The sequence below is a fragment of the Trachemys scripta genome, chromosome 4 (genome assembly GCF_013100865.1).
Source record: "Trachemys scripta elegans isolate TJP31775 chromosome 4, CAS_Tse_1.0, whole genome shotgun sequence".
In the NCBI taxonomy this organism is placed as follows: Eukaryota; Metazoa; Chordata; order Testudines; family Emydidae; genus Trachemys; species Trachemys scripta.
The window spans coordinates 64,220,733-64,239,095 of NC_048301.1; the positions used below are offsets into that span (position 1 = coordinate 64,220,733).

The 18,363-nt window shown below is 46.2% G+C and overlaps 1 protein-coding gene across 2 annotated transcripts in view; it reads right to left on the reverse strand.

Annotated features, from left to right (window-relative positions):
* Window positions 1–17,653, reverse strand: part of RBM25 (RNA binding motif protein 25) — a 40,578-nt gene extending 22,925 nt beyond the window's left edge. For both annotated transcript variants that reach the window (XM_034769250.1, XM_034769249.1), the window contains exons 1-5: window positions 17,463–17,653; window positions 9,576–9,696; window positions 2,494–2,543; window positions 743–913; window positions 341–398 (exon numbers count right to left, since the gene is read on the reverse strand). In XM_034769250.1, coding sequence (XP_034625141.1) covers window positions 341–398; window positions 743–913; window positions 2,494–2,543; window positions 9,576–9,681 — 385 coding nt within the window. In that variant the 5' untranslated portion in view covers window positions 9,682–9,696; window positions 17,463–17,653. The remainder of the gene's footprint in view (window positions 1–340; window positions 399–742; window positions 914–2,493; window positions 2,544–9,575; window positions 9,697–17,462) is intronic.
* Between the last annotated feature and the right edge of the window lie 710 nt (window positions 17,654–18,363).

Consider the following 18,363-nt stretch of genomic DNA (forward strand, 5'->3'; position numbering starts at 1 on the left):
CCCTTACAGACCATTAAATATCTTCCATATTGGGAACTTTGAACTAACAGGTTCTCAAACTTTTTAAAAAATATTCCAGAAATATGCATCATAAAAGGGAAAATATTTACTCTGCAAAATTTACAAAGAAATATTCACTGTATTATTCTCAAAGAATTACAAGATTTAAGATTTGGACCTTGTTCCTTTTTTATAAAGATTTAACAGGAAAAATTGCCATATGCAACTCAATTTAAATGCAAAATATTAGAGTTATATTAATTTGTCAGTATATACTTTAAAAGCTGTCTGATAATCAAAATAAATTAATCTGATCAGGATGCCAAAAAGCAACACTTACCTTGAAGTTTTCCAGATGCCCCTTGCACTCTCTTCCAACTCAAAACCAAGCCACATTTCTTGAAGGCAAAATTAAGAAAGGAATGTTACCATTTAATAAACTGTAAACAGTTGCTCACACAAAACAAGCAAAATGTACCATTCTGTGAAGGAATCAAAAGAGTAAGCGTTAATTTTGCTAAAAATCTTCTATATTCCTATTTGGTACCAGCTGAAAGAAAGCTATTCTGGTCAAACTGATTGTTCACTTTTCACACAAGTCTAATGAACATGTCATTACTGCACCATCAGTGCCCAACTTCACTGCTTGTGAATTAATCTCACCACGTTTATAGTGATGACAGAATATTTACATTACACACCAGCTGAGGATGAAGTCTAACAAACCAACCACTGCACTTACAGCTAGGAGCTGTCTTATAAGCATATCTGATGCCTTCTCGGAAATGTTGCCCACGAAGACAGTGGTAGTGGGACCGCTATTTTCATCATTTTCTTTATTCTTTAGACCAGGGTGCTCTTTTCTGGGTCCCAAGTGCTTTCCAACCATGGACACTGTGGTAGGAACTAAGACCTATGGAGGAAAAACAAAATGTCTGTATCTATTTTATAACTTACCAGAAAATGGTTTAGAGCCTTAAAACAAGGAAGAGTTGGAGATATAGAGGTGTTTCACTACTAAGTTTACAGCATAGCATGATAATTGCAAGCCAATACAGCAGGACAGTAGTTTTAAGATTCTACACGGAATATAATATATATTGCCTATTAGATTCGAAAGAATGAAATTGTTATTTTAAAATCATTGCTGGAAATGCAAGGCAGAAAGAGGTCTAGTTGTGCAAGGAGATCACTTTTGGATACGATGTTATGAGTCATCTTTAACTCAGTACTTGCTTCAAAAATGAACAATGAGCCTGCCATCCTTTGATATACTGGTACACCTTAACGTCCTATGAGAAACAGATTCTTAACAGTTATGACCGTAAATAAAAGATTAATTCTGGCTCAAAAAATACTCATAGCACCAAGTACAATGTCCTAATACTTCCAGACTTTACCCAGAAACCAATGTTTTACTTTATCAATCCTCACCCCTCCTCTATGATAGCCTCTTTTCTTGAATGTGAAGAAGAAATGTTTTGGGAACTGGAGCATATGTATGTAGGTATGGTGCAGTCATGTGTGTGAACATCTTCCAGTCATGTTATAAAGAGGGTTTAAAAAAAAATTATATATATATATATATATATATATTCATTGTGTGCATGTGCTTATTTCTTCCTCATCAATTCTTTAAGGCCAGGGGCAGAACCTTATTTCTTCCAAGATATTGAATAATACATTTGTTCCAGCATCTTACTGCTATAAAATACATAATTTAGCATGAGTATATTCCTCTGTTAGAGACATTAGGTTTTGGACTGATTTCTTCAGCAGATTCCACTTTTGCAAGATTTTAGTAACAGCAGTCCCATTAGTTTAGATGGAAAAACAGCTAGAAAATGGCTTTGAAACCTAGAATGAACCCAGATTTTATAGTCAGAAAACAACCCTACATGCCAATAAGAATCCATGCGTATAGATAAAACCACTAAAAGCAGATTTTCCCCTCAAGGTCTCCGTAAGTCCTGAGCATCTTTCCCCTCCCACAGCATTGTAGCCAAAAAGGACTTGTTAGAACTTGCTCAGAAGCTTGTCAGCGCTGACTCTTCTGACCAGTTTAGAAGCAGTGTTGGGTGATGCACTCACCAATACGGGCTACGAAATACCTCATGGCACCCTGCAGGCCTACTGATCTGGTAAGCAAGAGACCAGTCAGCCAACCCTGATGTTTTGCACAGCAGTGCAGAGTATTATCACGAGGTCATCTCTAAATTACTTCATTTGAGATAGAAAGTTCAACTTTTATTTCTATTTGCAAACAATAACTGTTTCAATTTCTAGCAGTTAGCAATTTCATATACATCCTTTTAAAATCTTGCCCAGCTCAGAGTTTAATATGTCAATCAGTCTAATATTTAACACCAAGCTTTTCCTTTCATGATTATGAATGTTGTTAATGAATTGGGGGCAAATTACATATAGAGTAGTTTCAATCAATAAAGCATGTTTTGTACACATTACTTTGCCCCTACTCCCAGTACTACTTACCGTTGGAGCAGGAGCCATAATACCCATTGGTACTGGAATCATGGGGGTCCCTGAGAGAGACAGAGAGAATATATCAATGTTACCCACACACACTCTAGAATAACAAAGACAGAATACACCTGAGCCAATCACTTATCACTGTATGCCAGGAAAAAGTAGTAAGTAACACTGTTGTGCAGACATGCATGCAAATCAGCGAACAAATTCAGAGCAAATATGAAGTTCACAGTGCATACTATGCTCACTGTATGGATAGCTATTCAACATTTTCCTATCATTTCTGTTTATTCTTGTCATACCACGTAACACCATGCATACAGTACAACATCCAAATCTTGCACTGAATACAGAATTAATTTCCTCCTGGGCAGCTCTATGATATTCTGTGTCGTATCTTAGTTCTTTAAAAACATTAATGAATTTATGTTGACAAAACCCCTTAACCACAAGACCATTCTCTCTCTTCCTGAAGTTCACTGGCTCATTCACTACACACTTTCCAACTTCTCCAACAAACGAGGCCTTACAGACAACAGCCTCATTCCCTACTTGATTCATTCCCACAACATCAGTCCTATGCACTCAATGAGGCAGGGGTCCAGTGGGGGGGAAAAAGTATGTGGTCATACAATTAAAGCCTGTATCAAAATGCATATGTACAAGAGGGCCAAACTAGGGTTGCACTGGCAACTTTAATTCAGGCATTTTGTATGTGCGTGTGCTTGAGTTTGCAACCTTGATGTTTATTGTAGTAAATTACATAACAAGCCAGGGGTCGGCAACTTACAGCACGCGTGCCAACCGATTTTGAGTGGCACACTGCCTGCCCGGTGAGAGGAGGAGGAGGAGGGGCCGGAAAGCGCCGCGCTGAGGGAAGAAGCAGGGGAGGAGGGAAGCTTGGCTGCCGCAGGACCAAGCTCCTGCCTCCGCAGGGGAGAGCGGGGGAGGGAGGACTCCAGCCCCACTGCCCACCGCTCTCCCCTGAGGGGGCAGGAGGCAGAAGCTTGGTCCTGCGGCAGCCAAGCTTCCCTCCTCCCCCGTTTCTTCCCACAGCTTGGTGTGTTGCGGCCCCTCCTCCACCTCCTCCCTCTCCCTGCCGGCAATGGCCCTTGAGAGGGGGAGGGGGAGCGGAGCGGCTGCTCCCTAGAGCAGGCAGAGAGAGGAGGGGAAGGGGGTGGAACAGGACATATCCCTCCCAGCCCCCTGCCATGAGCTGCTCAGGGCAGGGGGCTGGGAACACCCCCACGAGCCGAGCACCCCAGCCCTCTGCCCTGATCTCCCCCCCAACACCCAGCCTTCTGCCCTGCACCCCCAGCCTTCTACCCTCCACCCACACCCCAGCCCTCTGCCCTGCACCCCCCCACACACACCCAGCCCTCTGCCCTGACCCCTGAACCCCCCCACCCTTCTACCCTGCACCCCCACACCCACCAGCCTTCTGCCCTGAACCCCCCACATCTCCACTGCCCTCTGCCCTGACCACTGAACCCCCCCAGGTCTGGAGTCCCGGCTGCCGGCCCCTTGCCAGCCGGCGTCCTGGCCACAGGCGCCGCTCAGCCCGCTGCAGGCCTAGGTGAACAGAACCCCAGGCTGGAAGCGGGCTGAGCAGGCTGGCGGTGTAAGATCAGCATTTTAATTTAATTTTAAATGAAGCTTCTTAAACATTTTGAAAACCTTGTTTACTTTACATACAACAATAGTTTAGTTATATAATATAGACTTAGAGAGAGACACCTTCTAAAAAACAACAATATGTATTACCGGCACGCAAAACCTTAAATTAAAGTGAATAAATGAAGACTCAGCACACCACTTCTGAAAGGTTGCCGACCCCTCTAACAAACCTTCGGTTTTTTTTTAAAACAAAAATTGAACACACAAAACATTTCATCAGATGAAACTATATTGACTGCGTCTCTCCCTCTACCCCAAAATGGGTCATTGGGAACTTTAAACCCACAGCATGCTCCACTATTACCTGACCTAATGGAGTAACTGTAAGCAGTAAAAGGTTATCATCATCTCTGGTGTTATCTCTGTTGCCTCTCCCCAGCTCCAGGCACTCTGCAATAGCGAGTGAGAGGAAGAGAGTCTTGCGCACACGCCCAGCCCTGCTACCTAATCCAGGTGTGGGGCAAGCAAGCTCAACCCTATCCAGCTGTGGGGTAAGAGGGTTCTGTGTGTGGCAATCTGGATGCCAGCAGCTTGGTTGGGTGTCTGGGGGATCTCAATGCACGGGGCTTGTTGGGGGGTGCAGAGTGCAGCAAGAATGGGACTCTACAGGGGGGATCCAGGTGCAGCTGGTTGGGGCTCAATGGGGTGGGGATAGGGTGACCAGAGAGCAAGTGTGAAAAATGGTGACGGGGGTGGAGAGTAATAGGCACCCATAGAAGACAAAGCCTCAAATATCGGGACTGTCAGTATAAAATTGGGACATCTGGTCACCCTAGGTGGGGGTCTGGGTGCAAGAGGATTAGCAGAGTGATCCAGGTGCAGGGAGGGTGGGGCTTGGCAGGGGGGTTGGGGAGGGGGTCAGGTGGATAGGGGGCAGTTCCCCACAAAGTGAACCCTCCTCCCGCAGCTGGGGAGCGATGGGGACAGGAAACGGGAGTGCTGAGCCTCCTGCAGCTGCGGGAGGTTCCCAGGGATGGGTCTGTGTGGTAGGTTCTGGTCGGGGCTCGACCCTTCCGGACAGGAGGGGAGCCACACCGACTCACTGCTGGGGAAACAAGTAGTCCGTTAGTCCCAACACTCCGGCTCTTTAGTGCAGAGTCGGAGCAACCACAGTTAAAGCTCAGGCCCTTGACTGCAGGGGCTGAGCGAGTAAGCCGTTCAGAGGCCCGGTCCTGGATCGGGGCGGGCCAACACAGGTGAGCTCAGGTCCTGGTTGCAGGGGCTGAGCGAGTAAGCAGTTCAGAGGCCAGGCCCTGGATCAGGGCGGGCCAACACAGGTGAGCTCAGGCCCTGGTTGCAGGGGCTGAGCGAGTAAACAGTTCAGAGGCCAGGCAAGGCACGCCTAGGCTCTCTGTAGCCGAGTGTCGGATGAGGGGGATGCCTGCCACCCGTGAGTGGGGGGTGGCAGGGGGGAACGCAGGCCCACCCACTCCACTGCGTTCCAGCCCGGGGCCCTAACAGCGGGTGTTGCCGCTGCTGGTCAGTGGGGTATCCAGACCGCAACACACTGACATAGGCTCACATTCAGTGGCAGCCGGACCGGGGTCGGCTATCCCCGGGCCACTTCCGTAATCCCCCTCAAAGCCTACCTCGGTCGTTGCGCCGGGATCGGGCCAGTCCACCTGCATGGGCTCCTCTCTGCCCGGGCTCGGCGGCAAGTCTGGTAGCTCTGCCGGGAAGTCTGGCCAAGGGTCCTCAGGCGGCTCCTCTGGATAGCAGCAGGGGGGAAGGGGTTCGGGTCCCGTCTCACCCTCAGGGTTAGTGGGGGCCTGTTCCCAGGGGTTCTCCCAGTGGCCGGCGTGACCGGGCTCCGGTGGCTCCTCTTCGTAGCGGGCCCGGGGTAGCTCAGGCCAGCCAGGGTCCAAGCCCCGGTCTTCGACGGTCTCCCGGCCAGGAGCTCCCGGCCGCACGTCTGCTCCCTGCGGTGGCTGGGCTCCAACTGGGCTCAGTCGGCCGGCCTTTATACTTCCTGTCCCGCCCCTTGACTTCCGGGGGGCGGGGACAGGCGGTGGTGGTCCCACCCACTCTGGTGCCGGCACGTGGGCTCCCTCTTCTGGACAGGAGGGGAGCCACACCGACTCACTACAGTCTGACCCAGCCCCAGGAGCGGCACGTGCTGGAGAAGAGATGGCAATTTGTGTCTCCCCAGGCTGCTCCCCATGCCCAAACCAGATATGCCTACTTGGGACTGCTGCCTGGGAGGGGCGCATGAATCAATTATTCTGCAAGGAAAGAGTAAAATCCGGAGGGGACATTAATTCTGCACTTGCACAGTGGCACAGAATTCCCCCAGGAGTAGCAGTCTGGTCAACACAAAGGAGCTGTGTGTGTATGGAGTACACCCAATGCTGACAATCAAGACAATTTAGCTGCTAAACTAACAAATCTATACTGAGCATACATGAACTGTAATTTTTCAGATGCTTATAACTTGATCATATTTAGGTGAATCTTCATAGGGAGAGCAAAAGGCACATTCCTGACACCATGACGAGACACATACACACACTTCCTTGCCAAAATTTCACCCCATGTCCCGTTGTAAAGTATGAAGGTGCTAGAGCTTGTCATTGAATCAGCTGTAGGATCGTTTTTAAAATGCAGCTAAAGTTTGGCAAAACACCTGAAAACAAGTAACAAAAAAGTATATGGCAATCTTAACTATAGCTGTCACTATCTGCCTGTAGTATTATTCATAGAAGAGTAGAGAAGTGAAAAACTAGTGTCCCCTCTTTAGGGAAATAGGTGTTATGCCCACACACGAGTACATTAGCGATGCAGATCACACTTTCCAGTTGCAAGAAAGACCATGATATTTTCAAAATCCTTCTCTCTTCCTGTTTATACCCCCTATGGATTGCTACCACTGAAACAATGAATTTGTTTTGTATAAGGTCTTCGTCCTATGTGGTAATAAGCAGACCTTCAAATAACAGAAGCTTATATGTCTCAAGCATATAGATCAAACACTTTAGAATAGATTCTTTAAAATGCCATTGCGAAAGAAGGGAGATGGTACTCAGGCCATACTATCAAAAAAAAAAATAGGCTTTATAAAGTCTTGCAATAGCACGCAAACATGTCTACACACTCAGGACATAGTAATGGCAAACAGATTACAGTTCTGAATTTCACTACAAAGCTTTCAGTGGCAGAATGTGTTTATTTAATCAAGAAGTGCAGCTTCAGCAGAAGAGAGATAATATCCTGTTGATCTCAAAAACTTTTATTTAAGTTTTAAATAATGTAATGCAAGAAGGGATTGGTGGGTGTGGGAAGGTGTGCATGAGTGTTTTTATATTCTACAAACCATTCCAGAATTACCCACTAGGACATAAAACTGTGTTAACACTGATAGTCATATATGCAGTTCAGCCAGATGGCTTCTGAAAATATTTTACTCTACCAGACACCAGTGGATAACCCATACAGCCACACACAGGGTCAGCAAGGCATTTTCTATAGTCCATGTGCTGTGCAGCATTGTGCAGCATTTTGCAGCAGTACTTAACTGCAACATAATGCAACAGCTGCTCTCACCCTTCTCTCCCACTCCACCAGCCTCCAGCTACTCCCTGCTCCCAGCTATGCAGCTGAAGTGCAGAAAGAAGAATGTGCTGTTAGCCTGAAAAAGTAAAGCTTCTGTCTTCAGATTGAGGCTGGCCTGTGCATTGGGAATGAGAATAAAGAATAAGCAATCAATGAAAGAGAAACTTACAGAATGATAGCCCAATGATTAAGCACTGGGAGCAGAGGAAGAAGAGACACTGGAAGGGGAGTAAATGGAAGCAGAGGGAGAGATTTAAAAATGGAAGAAGAGAGACTGGGAAGCACAATAAGGAGACAACAACAGAAAATCAGAAGGAAAGGAATGAGAGAGAAATTTTAATGTTACGACAGGTTTAGCAGAGGATTTTAACTTGCTTTTTGCATAAAATGGGCTTATAAGAGTCCAGTCAAAGCAAGTTTTACCCAACACACACACACAAAACAGGTCTAAAAATTAGGCACCATGAGGTACTAATAGGTGTGTCTTCACCATGTGATAATGCCAGAAAGGGCACACATTCCCACATGAAGCAGTATTGGAATAGTTATCCATATGGCCTACTGACATCTGTTAAAACATAGAGCAGGATATTTAAGTTGTATCTCTTGGAGGAGAAACATGGTCCACAGAGATCAGTTTTATTTTAGGCAGTTATATATGTTCTTAGAAAGTTATTCCAAAACCAAATGTGCAGCCAGTAATATCTTCCATCCCAAGGATCCACCTTGTTCCTTATGAAATCTCAGAACACTCCTCATGCCTCCAGAACATTTTGCTTGCTTAGAAAGCTAGAGACAGAACTAAACTCAGGGCTCCCAGAATTACATACAGAGTACAACAACTAGACTGGCTCATCCCCAACTTCTTCTATGTTAGGGGATCTCATGGTCCCAAAAGTTGCCAACCTTGATAGGAAAAATTTAGATGTGACACAAGGATTAAAATAAAATCTGTGTTTTGCAAACTGGACTAGATTGTAAACTCCTTAAGCTATAAGCCATGTCTTCACACAGTGTTTAGCACAAAAGGGCCCCCTCTTGATTGGGGCCTCTCAGCATTACAGGCAGTCCTCGACTTTACGACGTTCAACTTATGATGAACGGCACTTACGACGTTTCTGAATTGACACCCTGGTTCGACTTATGACAATTGGTTTAGACTTTACGACACTTGGTCCTGCAATGGAGTGTATTGTGGTTCCGAGTTATGATGTTTCGACTTACGACACAATTTTCAGGAACCAATTGTGTCGTAAGTCTGAGGACTACCTGTACTGTAATATAAATTGCAAGGAAAGGTTCTCAGTGTTCAAATTAAAATCATGGCCAAGGGACTGCTAATGGGCTCTGTAGCCTTTCACCTATGGGTTCAAGTTCAAAACAGGCTAGCAGCTACTAAAAGTTGCTGCTATATTTTCCTAGCAACCCCCCCCACCACCACCACCAGGGTATCCAAAAGTCCCTTCCATCGTGTTTGGGTTACCATCCAAAGGCTGTTACAGTGACCTATTTGAAAAAAGTTGAAAGCTGCAGTCTATTGCCAAGTAGACAGGTGTCAAAACCCAGCATCACAAACAAATGACATGGGGAGCCAATCTCAATGGAGAGAATGAGGAATAACTAGACACAGAAACTGAGCTATTCTCACCTTAGAAGTTTTAATTTCTGGTCAGAGAAACAATGGGCATAACAATGGGAGCTTACTCATATTGTACATTTCTATGGATGAATAGGGTCTTCAGCCTTAAAATACCTGTATGCAATTGCATAAGTGCAAGAGTGAATACAAAAGGTTTAAAATTTAGTACAGGAAAAATTCACTTGGTTCCATGGTGGTTCTACTTGCTAACATCACTTACCAGGAGGTACAGGTGGAGGAAAACCAGGAAACTGTGGAGGTGGAATCCCAGGTGGAAGTGTTGGGATTCCCATAGGAGGGCGATTCAAGTGAGGTGGAAAAGACATCCTTGCAGCAGCAATCTAAGGGGGAAGGGAAAAAAAAGATAGCCTCAAAATATCATCTATTCAAAGTGGAGTGAACGGATAATCACCACACTAACTCTGATTTTCATCCTTTTAGGGACTGCCTGTTGGAAATGCAAACTTCAGTTTTATGTTTCCTTCCCCCAATTAAGCAATAACGCAGCAGTAGTGGAAGACTTCTTTTCTAATAGCGCTATTATTAAACATGAAAGTCTTGCCTTTTAGGATGGACTGATGCAAGAGATTAAACTAATTCTTTATGCCAAACATTTCACAAAGAACTGTTTGTAGATAACGAGCTCAGAGAAAATACAATATGCACACAGGAGTTACTTTTCCAATATCTAAAATCAAAAATAATTTCAGAACCAAGTTTTGCAATAAGCCAACTAGCTCTCCTGCACAGATGAAGTGGTAACGTATTAAATGTTTGAGAGTCAAGTTACCGAGGGTCAGAATCCGGATTTCCTGACACTTTGCTAAAAGCAATATCTATTAGTGGGACAAACACCAGGAAAATTCCTAACTTTGAACACAAAGAGCTGATAGGCATGCAGAGGGTTCTCCGGTCTATTTTTAAACTTGCCAGTTCCTATGTTTGCTGGTTCAACTTGGCTGGTAGCTGATGAGCTGAAGAGTCAGCATGCTACCTACCCATAATAACATTCTAAAACGCATTCACTATTCAGACACAGTCACTATCTATATATACACTTACAAGAGACCACTTACAGTTGGAAAAGTGCACACGCCTCCTACCAAAACAGAAGGGAGGTATATACTCTTAGTTTAATAATAGTTGTGAATATAATTGCTACGATAGTGCTGAAACTATCTAAAAAGTAATCTAGCTTGTTATTCAAATATCTGGTCTTTACAGATGAAACTGGTGTTAAAAAAAACCAAAAAACCCCATATGCTCATCAGCATTATTTGCATGTTATCTGTTTGAGCAAATACCCTACCATGAGCCTATATTCTTAAGTAAATGGGGTACCACAAAGTCAGAATGCCAGACTCAGCCACTATCCCTGAATCAACAGGGTTCCAATCCTGCTGGAGGTATGTTTTTTGTCCAGTCTTAAAAATGGGTTTCGTTTAGCAAGAGTTGGTTATAGAGAGATAATTTGGGGTGGGAAGGTGTCCCCCAAGTGCAGGAGCCAGAATGAGCAGGATGGTGCAAGAGCTAGATGTATGGGGAACAAGAAACACTTTCTATACCCCACTCATGTTGGAGCAGGGAAGTGCACGAAACAAGAGCCATTGAGCCTAGGAGTACCTCCCATACATGGGAGCAAGCAGGAAACATGGTAGTGCTAGGATGTTAGCACTAAAAGCAGCTAATACCACTCTCTACCATAACAAGAGATACAGACAGACCTCAGAGTCTAGAGGAAGGAGTTACATGTGATATTAGAATTCAGAACCAAGATTATTTTCACAGAGTCTGGAAGAACTATGGAAATAAGCAGGCGTGTACACCAGGGCCAGCAAGTCCAAGCATATTTGGTGGTGTTACTCTTGAGCTCACGTCAAATATACCTCTAAGCAGGAGCAGAAAAAAAAAAGCTATTTCTTAAAGTTCAGTTCCTACTATTTAAAATGGAGCACTATGCAAGTTTAGTATTTTAAGTTAGCCAATTAACAAAAGATTCAAGTAGAGACAATGTCTCTTTCACTGGCCAAAGGGCATCTAGCTCTTCCCACCACAAGTAAAGGTAAAATATATCTGTGATACAAGACCTGAGGTGGTGGAGTAAACCAGCTAGCAAACAGACGTATTCCCACAATTATGAGATCTAAGCTATACTTACATCACACAAAATAGAAAAAAACTTTTCTACTGTTCAATTTTTTTAGCATGTCTCTCCTTTCTATGGCCCTCTCATTGCTGTACCTTTCGACATTAAGCTTTGAGAATCAAAAATATACTGTCACATACACTTGACTTAGAACAACCCAGTTTAAAATAGCTGAAACTACTAACATCTAAGACTTCTGAGGTGGGAGAACGAGGAGATTCCCTTCTCCACCTAGGTTTTTTTTAGTTGTGTACTTTCCTAACCAAAAGCCAAATGCACCATATGCACCCTTGCAAGCAATCACTTCCCAGGGTCCCAGGAAAGGAGAGGTCTGAACAAAGGGACTCCTCCATATATGGATACATAAAGACAGTTTTTGGGAAGGATGGCAGGAAAGAACTATTGGACCCAGATTTGTTCCAAATGAACTGGAGGCTCATATGTCCATATAGGCTAAGGTTTGTTTTTTATCAAAATCAAAGCAAAACCTAGCATTCAACGGAATAACCTTTAGCCCTCAACATGAATAAAAAACAGTTGGTAAGGAACAGACAGGGTTTACAACCTTTCACATCTAGGCCTACACTGAATGGAATGTGTTGCTATCTACACAGCTTGAAAAATTCACCAATTTAAACTTGTTTAAAATAGGAACAAGTTCCTAGCCCTTGAAAAGATCTTACTAATGTGAATCAATTCAATGATATAGTCCTGAGTGTGTAGAGAGAGCTCCAGTACCTCTGCTATCCATAGCTTTCACATGCAACAGCAAAATGAAGTTAAAGGGAACAGAATATGTTTTTTCTGCTGCTGTGTAAAATTCTCTTGGAAGAGTAAAACTGACAAAGATGTCAGTTTCATTCTCTGGCTATTAAGGAAAGCTCTGAAGAGCAGAAGTAGATACATATATTGAAGCTATTCTCAGTGAAGGGAAGTTAGGGGAGAGACATCTTGTAGAAGCCAGGGGGTTGTTTTGGGTTGTTTTTTTTTTTTTTAGGGGGGGGGGGAGGGGGGGGGTGTCCAGGAACCAGAGAGAAGGAATTGAGTAGCAGGATTTCTCCAACAACAATTAGTAAACTCTTAGATGAGGGAGAGAAGAGCGCATGTGCTCCTTCTCCCTTCAGTCAGTCAGAAGGGCTTGGTGGTTCGAGTTAACTGCTAGGGTTGCCAACCCTCCATCCAGGTTTTGCAGGGATTCTCTCGGAATTACACCCTATCTCCCGGAAGCTACTGAAGCCAAACTGGGAGATTTTAGGCGCTGAAAGTCTGGCAGCGCAGCAGGGCTAAAGCAGAGTCCCTGCCTGCCCTAGCTTCACGATGCTCCCCAAAGCAGCTGGCACATCCCTGCAGCCCCTGGGGGGCAGGAGTTCTCCGCGCGCTGCCCCTGCAGCTCCCATTGACCAGGAACTGCAGCCAATGGGAGCTGTGGGGGTGGCAATTGCGGGCAGGGGAAGAGCCCCCTGACCTCCCGGGATGCAGAGACGTGCCATCTGCTTCTGGAAGTGGCGCAGGACCAGGGCAGGCAGAGAGCATGCCTTAGCCCCACTGCGTCACCAACTGGGAGCCACCCGAGGTAAGCGCCTCCCAGCCAGAGCCTGCGCTCCACACCCCCTCCTGCATCCATCCGCTACCCAAGCCCGTAGCCCCCTCCTGCACCCAAACGCTCTCCCAGAGCCCACACCTCTCACCCCCTCCCACACCCCAACCTCCTGCCCCAGCCCTGAGCTCCCTCACTCACCCAAGCTCCCTCCGAGAGCCTGCACTCCAACCCCCTATCCCAACCCTGAGCTCCCTCCTGCACCCAAACTCCCACCCAGAGCTTGCTCCCTGCACTCCCTCCTGCACCCCACACCCTGCCCCAGGCTCAGCCCAGAACCCCCTCCCACACTTCAAACCCCTCAGCCCCAGCCCTAAAGCCCACCCCATCCCCAACCTCCTATCCCAGCCCAGTAAAGTGAGCGAGGGTGGGGGAGAGCAAGCGAAGGAGGGAGGGGGGATGGATGGAGTGAACGGGTGGGGCCTCAGGGAAGGGATATTTGGGTTTGTGTGATTAGACAGTTGGCAACCATATCAGTCACGCACAAACCAAAGGCTAATACAGAAAGATATGAGCATCCAAGCACAGTCCAGAGAGAATACCCTAGTAGGCATCCTAGTAGTTGGGGTATGGAGCTTCTCACCAGGTGCTGCCCTTTCCTACTGGCCTACCACTAGTAGGGTTAGCTTTCTGGATCTGATAAATTTTTCAAGCTCTGTCCACTCAATAGGTATATGGTAAACTTCAGATTTCTCCCAAGTGTTAAGAAAAAGTGTGAAGTAAGCACTTAAATTATATCAATATATTTTCACAAGTGAGAAGAATTTACAAGTGTATATTCGCAAAAAGAACATGAGTACTTGTGGCACCTTAGAGACTAACAAATTTATTAGACCTGTCAAGTGTATATTATAGCTCTTGTTTTTATATTACCTTATGCAAAGTTACAGGTGATTTCACTAATGCATTAACATAGTAGGACTTTGAATGAAACTGAGCCTACACAAAATGTATCAGTGATTAGAGTCCAGAGTTCAATACTTGGAGAATAGGTGTCTACAACATTGAAGTCACCATCACAAGTGATGCCATTCCAAATACTGAAATAACGTGGAGACTGTACTACTGTTTTATTACCAAGCACTTCCATTACATCACGGTTCCTGCATATTAGCAAGGAAGCGTGGGAAGCTTGCACTGCTGATGCCATGTTCACATTCTGTGGCTAAAGAAACTAAAATTTCAATTATTCAGAGTACTTCTGAACTTTAAATATATAGAATATATTTTGAATAATGGTGGGTGAGCAAACAGGTAAGTAGATCATGAATTTCTCATTACTAGAATCAGTAATGTAATTAAAGCAATCAAGGACATCTTTAATTTTTTATTAAAATGGACATATAAGCCTCCTTGCAGAAATAACATCTTGATGACAATAACTTGACACTAGCAGCATTAATTCCCAGAATAGTTTTCCATTTGTTTTAATATTGGTCTTTTCAACATGTGGTTGAGCAAAATGTGCTGTTTCCTTTCCAAAGGTAACTAAAACCTATAAAAAACAGCATTCTGTATTCCTCATGCAACAGTTAATTACAACACTGGATGTTAAACTGAGGCTGCACTACACAAGGTGTTAGTAACATCAATTGTAGCACAGGAATTACAGAACCTTCAACTCTTGCCAGTTGTGTGAATAAGTGATTAATGCAGTTTCTGAAATATGGAAATACTGTTGGTGCAATTCACTTTTGGAAAATTCTTCTATTACTGTTTGGTTAACCAATCTCAAAAACAGCTTTGTCTAGATCAGAAATTTAAGCTTGGTTTGTTCAAGTCTTAGGTAAAATCTGGTGCACATGCAGATATATTCCAATATATATTTTAGTAGTGTTTTTTTGTCTGGACTCCAAAGTCTAATTTTATATACAGCTGGTTGCAGAATTATGCTGGTGAGGCTTGTAAATTATATCATCAGAATTGCTCAAATTAAAAGGATGTTACAAATATTCTGCTGGTGATTTGAATACTATGTTACCTTGTATTTTGTTAAAAATGTGCAATCTTTTCACCACATCAGTGTTTTAAATACTTTCTAGAACAAGCAAAACTCCTAGGGTGAAAAACTTTAGACAATTCTGAGTATGGGAGTCTTCAAAGTCTAGTCCTAAGTAGTACCACCACCAAACAATGAATAAATGCCCTTTTATATGTTGTCCTCAAATAATTTGCAAATTTTTCTTTTCACTTAACAGCACAGGTTAGCAAGAAAAATATCAAAAAGATTGCAGAACAGGGTGAATTCTGGAAGAGGAAACTGAAGAAGAAAATTGTTCTGGTCAGTATTGCCATTGAGTTCAATGTATGCAGGAGTGGGGTCTAAATTAGGTCAACACAATCCTCATTATAGAATTTTAAGCTATTTTGAAGAAGAAAACAGCTAGAACTACAGTTTGCCATCATCTGTTCTGTTACCGTATTCTTGGCATACTGGGATTTCGCTCAATACAGCTGTGTAACTCAGGGATGTGGATTTTCACCTTCTATGCATGCAAGGGCTGGCCAAGAGGCAGCACACTCAACCAAAACAGCAGATAGCCATTATCCTTCCCATCACTCTTCCCTCCCTCCCTGCCCTGCCTCTCACTGCAACACACTTTATTGTTTAGTTCCTGATCCTGCAATTTGTTGTGCTCACACAAAGCTCCACTTTGTGGAGGCCAATAAGGGGCCTGCCTGCACCCCAACCCTGAGAATGGGAGAAGGATTCCTCAGCAACATGATTATATCTCCTCAGTGTGGCTAGGGCTACAGCATCCAATGCACCTTCTTTCTCAGGAAATCTTTAGAGAGGAGCATGAAGACCCAGAAAACTATTCGCAAAGCAACTACTGAGGGGGTGTCTGGCCCCCATAAAAAGTACAAGAGACACTGATTTAGGCATCTCTCTCTCAAGGCCTGACTGTGCCTAGAACCTCAACTTCCACACTTACTGCATTGCACTGGTGGTGGTAGCTTATCTCAGGGGTGGGCAAACTTTCTGGCCTGAGGGCCACATCTGGGTGGGGAAATTGCATGCGGGTCCATGAATGTAGGGCTAGGCCAGGAGGTTGGGGGCTCAGAGTAGGGGGTGCAGAGAGTGTGAGGGGGCTCAGGGCAGGGTGTTTGGGTGCAGGAGCGGTTGGGGGTGTGGCCTCCGACCCAGCGCCGCTTACCTTGAGTGGCTCCGGAGTGGCAGCGGCGCACAGCGGGGCTAAGGCAGAAAGCTCTGCGCACTGCCCTCACCTGTGGGTACCTTCCCCAAAGCTCCCATTGGCCTTGGTTCCGCATTCGCTGCCAATAGGAGCTGCGGGGGACGGTGCCTGCAGGCAAGGGCAGCGCACAGAGCCCATAGGACGTGGTGCTGGCCGCTTCCAGCACAGCCACGGGGCTGGCAATCCCGCAGGCCAGATCCAAAGCCCTGATGGGCCGGATGCGGCCCGTAGTTTGCCCACCCCTGGGCTTATCTTCGCCTCACAAAGTGATACAGACAGAGAGCATGCATGTGTGGAGTAAGTTGTTAGAGGGGGAATAGTCTTCCCTTCATTTTAGTTAAAAATGGAGTCTCTAACAGAGGAAGCCTCCATCTCCTTCTCAGAGATGGTATAGACATATCTGGGGAAATGAGTGTTGTTTAAAAATATTCTTATCAAAACTTTTAAAATGCTAGACTCCTTAGAGTCAAGTTGAAAGTTTTGTTAATCACAGCCAACTAACATATTTTTGAATATGATTGTCCTTGCTCACATTTCAAAATCACATTTCACATCATGTTAGCTAAAATGTTCTCTCGCAATACATTTTACCAGTCTAGACATCATCAAAACCAATACAGTTTAAAAACAAATTAGTTAGTCTTGGTCTATCCTAGTGGGATCCACAGCCAGCTAGCATGTTCTTAACCACCATGGGTTTTGGCCAGAGCAAGTGCTAAGTAGCCTACACTGACACATGTAGCTAACACCACTCACTCTCCACTGGGTCTACACAGGGCCAGGCAGTGGGGACGAAGAGATTCCCCTCCCCCCCATGGAGGGGGGAGAGAGAAGATGGCTACGCTCCGCGTTTCCAAGCGAGAGGATGGCAGGTGGCCCCCACCCTCAGCGAAGGGACGGCCCCGCCTCCCCCCTCATAGGGCAGAGACTCTCCGCTCCGGGGGGGGGGGGGAGGGGAGGAATACACCGATGCACCCGCCAGTGCGAGACTCGCCCACCCCCGGCGCTGGGCAGCCCCCTCGTGGTCCTCGGCGGAGGGGGCGGGTTCTCCCCAGGATGGGGAGCGGGGTTTCCTCGCGCTCCCGGGGGAGGGGATTGCGTCTCCTCCGCGGGCGGGTGGCTGGGCGCCGATGGCGGCTTCTCTCCCCACCTGTCCCCAGGACTCACCCTCCTTCCCTGAGGGGCAGGAGCCGCGTCCGGGGCACCGCCTCTGCCTCTCCTGCACACGCCAGCCGGGGATGGGGAAGGCCTGTCGCGCTCGCCACCTCCGCCGGGCTTGGAGGCCTCTAGGCCGCGAACACACCGCACAGAGCCAGGCGCGCCGCCGTGCTGTGCTGGGGGTCACGTGAGCCGCCCCTTCCGCCAGCGTCCCGGCCTGCACCGCGCCGCCCGATCATAGAGGCAGCCTGGGAGTTCTGACAGAACGTCCGCGCTATACGCACAGAGACACAAAGCGCGTCTTACCATAGAGTGGTGAGGGCTAGAAGGGCGTAGGGGAAAAAGGGGCGTCCGGCGCCATCTTTGCTGGTGGCAGCCAGGAGCGGTAACCACTTGATTGACCTTTACTAGAATCGCCATCTTGAGGTCAAGTGGCCGCGGGCTGCTGGCGTCTCACCTGCCTAACACAAAAGCATCAAGGGGTTGGCTTCCCCCTCCTCTCATCGCGGCTCAGTACAGCCGCACCCCATCCTCAGCCCTGGCACCGTCCTGCCTGCCAGGTGCCAGCATCGCCCCATTGCTCAAGGCCATGAGCCACCCAGGACGTACTGGTGTAACACACAGCAGCTACTGTGGGCGGGGGGCCCACAGGGCGACAAGGGTGCCGCTGGCTTCCCTGGCCCTTTGCCAACAGCGAAAGCGCATTAAATGGCATTTAAAAATACAAAACGCTGTCGTCCCCCCCGACTACTTTCCCCTATAGGCAATTACTGTAGTTACCAGGAAGATACCATGACATTGCCAGTGGAAAGAGGAAGTACCTGTGAGCATGAAGGGGAGGAAAGAGATTGTCTTGTATAGACCATTAAAAGCTGGGCCACAGTAAGTGTAAGTTTGAGAATCTGTTTTA